The sequence below is a fragment of the Gnatocerus cornutus genome, chromosome 1 (assembly GCF_029298725.1).
Source record: "Gnatocerus cornutus isolate USDA-ARS CGAHR chromosome 1, icGnaCorn1.1, whole genome shotgun sequence".
Lineage (NCBI taxonomy): Eukaryota > Metazoa > Arthropoda > Insecta > Coleoptera > Tenebrionidae > Gnatocerus > Gnatocerus cornutus.
The window spans coordinates 34,763,698-34,773,430 of record NC_142233.1 but is presented as its reverse complement, the minus strand read 5'-3'; the positions used below and the strand labels follow the sequence as shown (position 1 = coordinate 34,773,430).

The following is a 9,733-nucleotide window of genomic DNA, read 5'->3' as shown; positions in this document are numbered from 1 at the left end:
TATTCCCCCGACTGTCTTATTTATTTACAAATAGACGGACTATGCGCTGATTCCCCCGACTATCTTATTTATTTTCAAAAAGACGGACTATGCGATTATTTCCCCGACTGTCTTATTTATTTATAAATAGACGGACGATGCGATTATTCCCCCGACTATCTTATTTATTTTCAAAAAGACGGACTATGCGATTATTTCCCCGGCTATCTTATTTATTTACAAATAGACGAACAATGCGCTTATTCCCCCGACTGTCTTATTTACTTACAAATAGACGGACTATGCGCTTATTGCCCCGACTGAGCGGAGCGGCGCGGCACAGAACAGGCTAGTTTTAAAATAAGAAACGTGAAATGAAGAGAAATAATTTATTTATAAATACAAATGAAAGTATCTTGGTACAACACAAAATTATTGTCACTCGATAAAGCTCTACATCAGCATCTAATGAAGAGCTTTATTTTCTCAAGTCTTCAAATTCAAACCTGAAAAGTCAAATTTGATATTCCGCACTCAATCAAATTTGCACTTTTCGACAAAATCACTTCAATTCGTTTTTTTGGCATCTTTGACTTCGCCTTCTTTAAGTTGTCCCCTGCCCAAGATCTTGGCCAAGCTGTCCCAAATGCCTCCAAAGAACAACGCGCACACCAAGTTCTCGAATGGAACGAAAGGATCGTGGATTCCGAGAAGAATGGAAGACAATTTGAAATACACAAAGAAGATCACAATTCCAAAGTATACTAAAGCGTGGGGAGCGGAAATGAGCTCCGTCTTCTTATCCAAAATAAAGATGATGGAAGCGACGAGAGACGCCTTCGTGTAGCTACAAACTCGAGTTAAAACAAGACGAGAGTGGATGAAAATACGTACAAACTGGGCTGCATGAATTCCATGGCTGTTGGAGTCCACACGCCTCTGATGAGTCTTTCAAAGAGGCGCGTGAAACCGGCGCCGTTGCCTTTGAGAGTTCCGATGATTATCATGATGAGGTATCCGTTGGGGTAGAGTTTGGCGGCGTGGGTGACACCATCGTATACTTTTTTACATCTGTAGATTTCTTTCATGGCGGAGAAAACCACCTTGATTGGAAGAAACTTGGCGAGTTTGTACCCCAAGTCGACCGGAGTGTAAAATATGACGTACCTACAAGAGGAAGAGTAAGAAATGGTCAAGGAGGAAAGGCCAAGTTACCAGACTAGAGTAGCGACCACTAGTTGGGGGGTGTTTTTGAGAGGCGCTAAAATTGGCTCTGCGAGGAGTCCATTCGCCACCATGCCACCGGCAAAGACCACCAGCATGTACGACAGCCAGCAGGCCAGAGGGTGTTTGCGGGAAAACGCCTGAGCGCCTAGAAATGTTTGTCATGAGAGTGATATAATAATACGATGACAATGCAAAAGTGAGCGGCAATTCCGTGGCGATGTCAAGAACACGCTCCACTCATCAAAACGCAATGTATCCAAGTTCCGTAAATAACTCCTGCTGTATTTAAATTGAATGAAATCCATAGATAAAATTCCCCATCACGCAAGCGCCACATTGCCCTCGTTACATCATTAAAATATTCCCTGCAGTAACATCCTCAACCTGATAACTATTGTTATCTCTTATCACATTTCGAATCGCAACAATAAAAGTAGGACGGCTACTGTCCTCCGTGTCTAATTTCACCTACCGCTTCCTAGGTCTTCCCTCACGGACAGGGCGCACAAGGTGCAGTGCGCAATGTCGAAATAGGGAAACATCTTGAGCTTGACCACCTGGTTGGCGATGTCGAGGAAAGCCTCCGGATCCATGTTGAGGCTGTTGTTGATTTTCGCACTTCCACTACGAGACACTAAGATAAAAAGCTTAAGTGGTTGGACCAAAGATAGGAAATTAGCGACGCTCGTACATGGCTGATTGCCAGGCTCGGACTAGGTTATAGCTCGCTGGGCCCGACACCGCAAAATCCTGACCCTGACGCCGCGACGCTATTTTAAACCTTCCGATGGGAGAGAATTTTCAGGATTTTGGGAATGCACCGAAATACCGACTGTATTACTGGTTGCATACGCCTGGAACAGGTACAATTTTTTTTAATCAATATTATTCAATATTTACCTAACAGGAAAGTTGTTTCTATATGCATGAAGAAATTTGCACTCGCACTTGTTTTGCCTTTTTCTTTGTTTTACAACAAATTAATTTTGCTCAATTTTATCATTCTCCGAATTGTAAGAGAAAACAAAAAAATCCAAACAATTTCGTGAGTAATTTAGGAAAAACATGAGAATCCTGTTGTCACGATAACACTGGTCAATACGATTTTTGTCGTCAGCGAAAAAGTTGATATTCTTATGTAATTTGATCCCCTGAACATGATGGTGACCTTGAAAATTGTCTAAGACCCCCAGTTTTTGATATATAGACAAACTCAAAATAATCACTTATTTCTATTCAAAAGATCTTTTACACGAAGAAAAATATCAAAAAAGAAAAAAAACGCCATTTTTTTCTTGTGTAGTTGTCTCAAAAACGGTTGACAAGTGTAATCTGAGTCAGGATCATCGAAGGTAATGTAGACTTGTTCAAAATTCTCAGTCTCAATTAAATAGAAATTTGGATCAATTTTAACTAAATTTAAGGAATCATATTTTTGACGTATACAAAGGTTACTTAAGTTACTACTAATTTCATGTACACATTTATACAAATCCAATCCGAAGGGAACAAATCAAGAAACGTTGCACAAAAAAAAAAACAAAATACATATTAATTCTGACACAAAGAACTTTTTATTAGAATAGCAAAGATAGCTTTAAACGTGAACAGCCCACTAAAAATATTTTCCTGCCTGCATGCGCAGCCTCGTTCGGTTTTACCCCGTGTCTGATATTACCCCAACACACCTTACATAATTTTTTTTCTTTATCAAAAATTTAATTTTATTTAAAACTAAGACTACCACATAGGTGAATAAAAACGACAGAAATTTATATCTCGTTCCAGAAACTTTACCATAAAATCTTTATTTCTCAAAAACAGTTTCACCGATTTACATAATTTTTTGCCCACACCATCTTGAGATGATTTTTTGCACTCAAATTAGCAGTTTTTTCATATCTCAAAAACTAGAAGTCCTGGAAAATTTTCAAGGTCACTATTGTGTCCTTCGATCAAAATAACATAGGGTACACTGATTTTTATCAAGACGACATGTTTTAACTTTTATTTTGTCGGCCAGTGTAATTTATAACTTGCATTGGTAATTATGTGGGTACAATGGTCCACCACTGTTGGTGATAAAAAAACAGTGGCAGTACCTAATTATCGATTTCTTTATTTAAGTCACACATGCGCAAAGTCAATATTTACTGTAAATAATGATAACGAACTTAACTGGTCAGTCGAGATCATAGTATTGTAAATTGCAAATGTGGTCACTCTTAAAAAAGAGGTCATCGACAGTAACCACACATTCTGCATTCCAGATGTGTTGAAAACCACAGATAACATAAAATTATTATTATATTGTTTGTTGATAATTTTATTATTGCGTAAGTAGACAATTGTGTATTAAATTATGCAATTGAATAATTCGTTTCGAAGGTTGTTTGTTAATACCCAAAACGAGTATATCTCTATCAGTTGAAAGTTTTTGTGGGTGCGATAGCATGCGGCGTATCAAATAAAAACTGATTTCTTCCAATGATCGAGTAAATTATTGCTTCGAGAAATAGATCTTCGATAAAAGTTTAGGTAGATAGTGATGTAATCTGTATGATTCTTAGCCCGCAACTTGTTTACGATAAGATAATATCGCCCGTTATTGTCAACATGCACGTGAGCATGACTTAATTCTCCGGCAGTGTCGATAAAAAATCTGTCACAAATTTCAAGAAATTGAAATGAATGTCGTAAAAACACTGACTGCAGTCCCACTCATAAAAACTCTTTTTTAAGATGAACCATGGAAGGCCCCAACTCATACATCGCCTCATTAGACATAGGAACCACAACGCTACGATGCCTCATTCTAAACCCCCAAGCCCAAGTCGTGGGCTCCTCCACATCTAACGTAAGTCCAATGAAAAAAAATTCTTAACATAATGAAAACATGCAGGTCCAATTACTGTACCCCAAACCCGGCTTTGTTGAAATCAACCCAAACCAACTATGGAATCAAATTATAGAAGTGATCAAAAACGCCATCGCGGCCGCTGCGTTGGACGCAACTCAAATCAAAAGCCTCGGAATATCTACTCAGCGCGCAACCTTTGTAACGTGGTCTCGAACAACAGGAAAAACATTCCACAATTTTATTACGTGGAAGGACATCCGAGCCAAACAACTTTGTAAACAACTCAACTCTTCGTTTTATCTGAAGGTAAACAGCTTTGGTACCCCCTTGGTAGTAAGTTTGTGACTTTAGGCGGTTCGGTACGGGGCATACAGCATCTACTTCTTTACCAGAAGCGGAAGGTTTCTCACCGGAAGTAGGCTAAAAATCTCGTCGAATCACGTAGGTACGACCACTTCCCTTATTTCTCACTCACGTTCGAGTTTAGGTAACCGGAAGGCTGTTATGGGTCCTGCAAAACGTCCCGGAGCTCCAAGCCGCCGACATAAAAAACGACGTAATGTTCGGGACTCTCGACACGTGGTTACTCTACAGACTTTCCGGGAGAAAATTACACATCACGGATATTAGCAACGCTTCGGCGACTGGTTTTTTCGATCCCTTCATCAAAGAGTGGGGCTCTTGGGCGAAACTCGCCCTTAAAATCCCCGAAGAAATCCTCCCGCAGGTCGTAGACAACGATTTTGATTTTGGGAGCACCAGCAAAGAGGTTTTCGGGGTGTCTATCCCCATCGGTTGTGTGGTAAGTGGAACCAGTTGTATCACCAAAGAAGTAAAAAGATTCTAGATGTCAGATCAATCCTCCTCGATGTTCGGTTCCTGTTGCTTCGCCACTGATGATATTAAAGCGACTCTAGGAACGGGTGCCTTTTTGAATGTCAATACTTCATCGAAGATCCACACTAGTGTAACAGGGATTTATCCTTTAGTTGGTTGGAGGTTGAACGACACTGCCGTCCACATAGGAGAAGTACCTTGCAACGACTGCGGTTCTTTGGTTCAGTGGCTCCTCAACATAGGTACCCTTTAAATAACGAGTGTTTTTAACTAACTGCACCTTCAGGTTTGATTAAGAGCCCCTCAGAAATCTACGACGTGGTGACAAGCGTTGAAGACAGCGATGGGGTTTTCTTCATCCCCGCGTTCAGCGGATTAGGCGTAAGCAAACTTGCAAATATTTAACAAAGTTCTAATCGGATTGGACTGCAGCCCCCTCTTAATGATGAACAAGCCGGTTCGGGTTTTCTGGGAGTCAAAGCTACGACAACTCATGCTCATCTAGTCAGGTCCGTTATGGAAGGGATTATCTACAGGATAGTCCTCGCCTACCAGACGCTAAAAGACGAAAGAGACCGGGAGTACAAACGACTAATGTAAGAGACTTCATTGTTAAGTTGACGGTGAAGACACTCTTTTCCAGTGTCGATGGAGGAGTTTCCAGCAACGACTTCGTCTGCCAGATGTTGGCGGACCTCACCGGAGTCTTAGTCGAACGATTGGTTTTCAGAGAAATGTCGGCTTTAGGGGTGGGATTCCTCGCGGGGTTATCAATAGGTGAGGCTGTAATTCCCTGTTTAGCCCCTGACGATTCTTTCAGGTGTTTGGAAGAATTACAAAGACCTCGAGGTGTTCAACCAAGTGGAAAAAACCTTCAAACCGAGAAGTGACGGGGGTAAAGTTGAGGCCGGATTTAACAAGTGGCAGGAAGCTGTTGAGAGATTTCAGGGGTGGTACCAAGAAGACTGATCACAAAGTGCGTAGTTTTAAGTTGTTGAACACAATTAGGGATTTATGTCACGTTCGTTCTAATCAAAAAAGTCGTTCAATGATAATTTTAGTGTGAGTAGAATAATTAATTAGCTCAGGGGCTGTAGGGCATCGACTGCGTGTTCTTTTTATATCGTTTTAAATAAATTTTGCTAAAGAAATGACGAGTTTTATTATTTTACTTCGATCATTCCTTTGAAACGTAATTTAATTGATGATTTTCGGCTTTGGGGTTCCTCAAAGAATAGAATAAGGGAGCCCCATCAAAAATTACAAAGTGCTTATTAATTTTAAATAGATTAAAAGTCAAATAAAGTTTCTTATCAATACCTGGTAAACGCTGTCAGCTCGTAACTTTCTTCATCGCACTAAAACTTTTTCGTAAATATTTACGTTTCGCATTTCGAGGTTAGTTCATGGCCTGGAGACTATGCAACCAACAATTCGTCTCCAGTGTGGCCTCCGAAATGTGGGGACTTTCGTTCCGCAAAGTTTAGAATATGGTGAATGACCGGTAGACCGGTGTTAAAATCCTCTGCTAAATTTCCAACCACTCCCGACCACAAGAATTAAATTAATTATTCACAGGTAAATAATTAACTAGTTTTAATGTCGCCCCCGCGTTTTCCCTTTTAAAGTAAGTCGAGATTGAGCGATTTCCGCACGTCGCTCCTTTGGGTTTGTCCTGCGGTTTTTGAAACGTCAATGCCATGGCCGAAATTCCGACTTTTGAAGGAATTGATGAAAATTTTTGACTAACCCTCTGAAAAAACGCGATATTTCTCGTAACAAGCAAATTTGCTTGTCGAAAAGAACTTATTTTTAGAACCGACGCGTTGGTTAAGCTTTCCACGATAACGGAACAACATCCCGTGAAAAAACCGGTATGCATCATTTTCGCCTCAAGTAATTTACAATCGAGGTATTGAATCCTACTCAATTCGTTTTGGTTTGATTCAATACAACAGTCGCGTGGTATTTCTACGACTTTATATTAACCTAAATCTAGCCGTGGAATTTTTTTAATGCAATGTCTCTTCTAGAAATGGCGGTGAATGTGTATTCTACTAACGTTACTTCGGAGAATTTGTCAAGACATGATATGCTAGCATGGGTTAATGAGTGCTTGCAAAGTAATTTCGGTAAGATCGAAGAGCTATGTACAGGAGCCGCATACTGCCAATTTATGGACATGTTGTTCCCTGGTTCAGTTCAACTGAAACGAGTGAAATTCCGTACAAACTTGGAACATGAGTATATTCAGAACTTTAAAATTCTACAAGCTGGTTTTAAGAAGATGGGTGTGGACAAGGTAAGAAATGTTAAGGGAAAAGGCGTTGCAGTCTGACTAAAAAACAACCAAAATGACGTTCATTCAATGGACATTGATTTTATTGCAATACTTCCTCTATTGATTATCATTTTTTGTCAAGTCCTATTATGGAGTAAAGTGCATACTTGTTCCATTTTCAATTGAGGTAACAAAGGTGACGTCACCAGGGTTTATGGGGTTATTGATGAAACAATTATGGGTCTTTTGCTTGTAAGGCAAAAGATCACAGATATGCCGTAACTGTAATGCGTGCACTTAACTCAGCTTACTGTAATTGTTAAATATTTTACCAGCAAACTCTGAATTCAGGTCAAATTTCGATTTTGTTGGGTAACTTGAAGGCTACCGCAGTTTTTGTTTTGTTTTTTCAGGCTAATTGAGGTTTCTGCGGTGATTCATGCCTCTGTTAATCACATTCTTGTCCTTAGATCACTCAAAAGTCATGCTTAGTCACCTATTTTTTGATGTAGGGGAAGAGCACCGAATATTGGATACTTTAAAAAAAATTAAACTGAATGAATTAAATTACACTAGGGTACACAGGTTTGCCTGCAAGAATGAAACTAGTCTAATTATTTTTAAATATTGTTTTCCTATCAACATTTTCACAAGTAGATCAAACCCTGCACGTCGATTTTTTTAGTTAGAGGGTGAAACAAAACGATAATCTCACATGTTATATTGATTTTTACTAAAAAACAAACATTAAATAAATATGATAACCTAATAACTCAAATTTTATTATAAATAAGCGTATTTATCCCGCGCAAACAAAATATTCAAATGACGTAGCTGTAAACTAATGGCTCGCTTTTCCAAACTGAGTTAGGGTGATATACAATATTAGGCAACCATCCAATTATTCGTTGCTCTTTCTCTATGTGATTACATAAAAAGGAAGTTATAAAAATATCAACTAAAAGCCATTTTTAAACGCAATTTGACTTGAATGAAACGCTGTAAACAGTAGTAAAAACAGCTCAAATATAACTTTTCTTTGTTGTTAACAGAATTTTATCAATTAACGGGCTATTTGCGATAATTGTAGATTATACCCGTAGATAAATTGATAAAAGGACGTTTCCAAGACAATTTTGAATTCTTGCAATGGTTTAAGAAATTTTTTGACGCCAATTACGATGGTAGAGAATACGACGCAAACGAAGCAAGAGGTGGTATAATAATCGGCTCGGCCGCACATGAGCACCACGTTGGAGGACTTGTACCCCACGTGGCAAAACCTGCACCTAACAGACAGGGTAAATCCACTTACCTGTCCTAACGAAATCAACCCATGCGGTGGGTTTCGTCCATTTCTCGCGCTTTTGCTTTAGTCCCGAAGACACCACCTCCCGTTTTTTTGTTGTTTTTTGTCAAGCATGTGGTCTTTCGTTTTAGTTTGTTTCATTTCGCTTTGTTTTTGTTTTGGTGGCTGCGATTAGATAGTCCCCATTGACAAACTGGTGAAAGGAAGATTTCAAGACAATTTTGAGTTTTTGCAATGGTTCAAAAAATTCTTCGATGCTAACTATAGGGGTAATGAATACGATGCGCTGTCGTGTCGGAATGGCGAGGTCATGGGAGGGGGCGGCGCGAATGCCCCCAGAAGCACCAATTCATTAATGGCAAAAAGGACGGTTCCGACTTCACCTGCCAAATCACCTCCGACGAAACCTATAGGCCGAGCGAGTAGGTCACACTTTTTTGTCGCTAATTAATTACCGCCTAACACCATTAAGGCTAATTGGAATGCACTAACTTTCCCACTAGCCTTCTCTAAATGTCGCTTTCGTTTTTTCTTTGCTATTTTCTTCACCACACTCAAAGAACTCGAAAGTGTTATCTCACATTTTTAGTGCCAAAAGTCAATACCGTTCGACCCATCACGAAAAATCCTCAAAACAAAGGAGGAGACGCTGGGAGACTAGACGAACTGACCAATCAAATTGCAGAGTTTAAGGTGGGTACGCCCTTTCCACTCCCTCGTCCAATCAAAGCTGTTGCAGATTACCATTGATGGCTTGGAAAAAGAGCGGGATTTTTATTTTGGCAAGTTGCGAGACATCGAAGTGATGTGTCAAGAGGCTGAAGAGGCGCAGAACCCACTCATCCAAAAGATCTTGGACGTTCTGTATGCCACAGAGGTAAGGAATCTCGATCCTTAGAGCTAATGAAGGAAGTCACTAGCTTAATTTGCAGGAGGGTTTCGCCCCGCCCGACGAGGTGGAGACCGGAGGTGACGAAGACGAGTACTAGCCTCTATATATGTTAAAATTTTTGCAATGTTTTACAAGTTTATGTAAGTTTTCTGGTTAATTTAAGACAATACTTCTTTTGATGAGTGTTGCCTACATGTGTGCGTTGCTCTCATACTAGTAAGTTGTTAATATTTGTCTTTACGTGACTGTTTAACTCCAGTTGAACGGATAACAGCTTGCAAAATTATTGTCATATAAATTTGGATTTATTTAAATTGGTTGACTGTTATTTATTTTCACCTGTCCTCT

At 39.6% G+C, this 9,733-nt stretch overlaps 3 protein-coding genes across 9 annotated transcripts; 2 read left to right on the top strand and 1 right to left on the bottom strand.

Moving 5' to 3' along the window:
• Positions 1-354: 354 nt before the first annotated feature.
• On the bottom strand, positions 355-6,310 carry LOC148182049 (trimeric intracellular cation channel type 1B.1). Its single transcript, XM_088039148.1, has 5 exons — positions 6,224-6,310; positions 1,679-2,060; positions 1,195-1,351; positions 874-1,146; positions 355-826 (listed from the first exon to the last, which is right to left on the bottom strand). Exons 2-5 carry the CDS (start codon positions 1,797-1,799, stop codon positions 547-549), a joined length of 831 nt encoding a protein of 276 aa, XP_087895274.1. The 5' UTR covers positions 1,800-2,060; positions 6,224-6,310; the 3' UTR covers positions 355-546.
• LOC148182050 (glycerol kinase 5) lies at positions 1,977-6,055 on the top strand. 4 transcript variants are annotated; one of them, XM_088039097.1, is made up of 10 exons: positions 1,977-2,069; positions 3,949-4,063; positions 4,109-4,372; positions 4,418-4,507; positions 4,554-4,868; positions 4,914-5,145; positions 5,190-5,284; positions 5,336-5,499; positions 5,547-5,680; positions 5,724-6,055. In XM_088039097.1, exons 2-10 carry the CDS (start codon positions 3,956-3,958, stop codon positions 5,870-5,872), a joined length of 1,551 nt encoding a protein of 516 aa, XP_087895223.1. In that variant the 5' UTR covers positions 1,977-2,069; positions 3,949-3,955; the 3' UTR covers positions 5,873-6,055. The 4 variants fall into 4 exon arrangements, with proteins under 4 accessions (XP_087895223.1, XP_087895201.1, XP_087895209.1 ...); XM_088039075.1 differs by lacking the exon at positions 1,977-2,069 and adding an exon at positions 3,450-3,542; XM_088039083.1 differs by lacking the exon at positions 1,977-2,069 and adding an exon at positions 3,652-3,744.
• Positions 6,311-6,366: 56 nt separating the features above from the next.
• On the top strand, positions 6,367-9,699 carry Eb1 (microtubule-associated protein RP/EB family member 1). 4 transcript variants are annotated; one of them, XM_088039177.1, is made up of 6 exons: positions 6,367-6,481; positions 6,937-7,205; positions 8,275-8,485; positions 9,083-9,186; positions 9,233-9,370; positions 9,414-9,699. In XM_088039177.1, exons 2-6 carry the CDS (start codon positions 6,939-6,941, stop codon positions 9,480-9,482), a joined length of 789 nt encoding a protein of 262 aa, XP_087895303.1. In that variant the 5' UTR covers positions 6,367-6,481; positions 6,937-6,938; the 3' UTR covers positions 9,483-9,699. The 4 variants fall into 4 exon arrangements, with proteins under 4 accessions (XP_087895303.1, XP_087895312.1, XP_087895287.1 ...); XM_088039186.1 differs by having other exon boundaries at positions 6,368-6,481; positions 8,344-8,485; XM_088039161.1 differs by lacking the exon at positions 8,275-8,485 and adding an exon at positions 8,669-8,915 and having other exon boundaries at positions 6,371-6,481.
• The last annotated feature ends 34 nt before the right edge of the window (positions 9,700-9,733 follow it).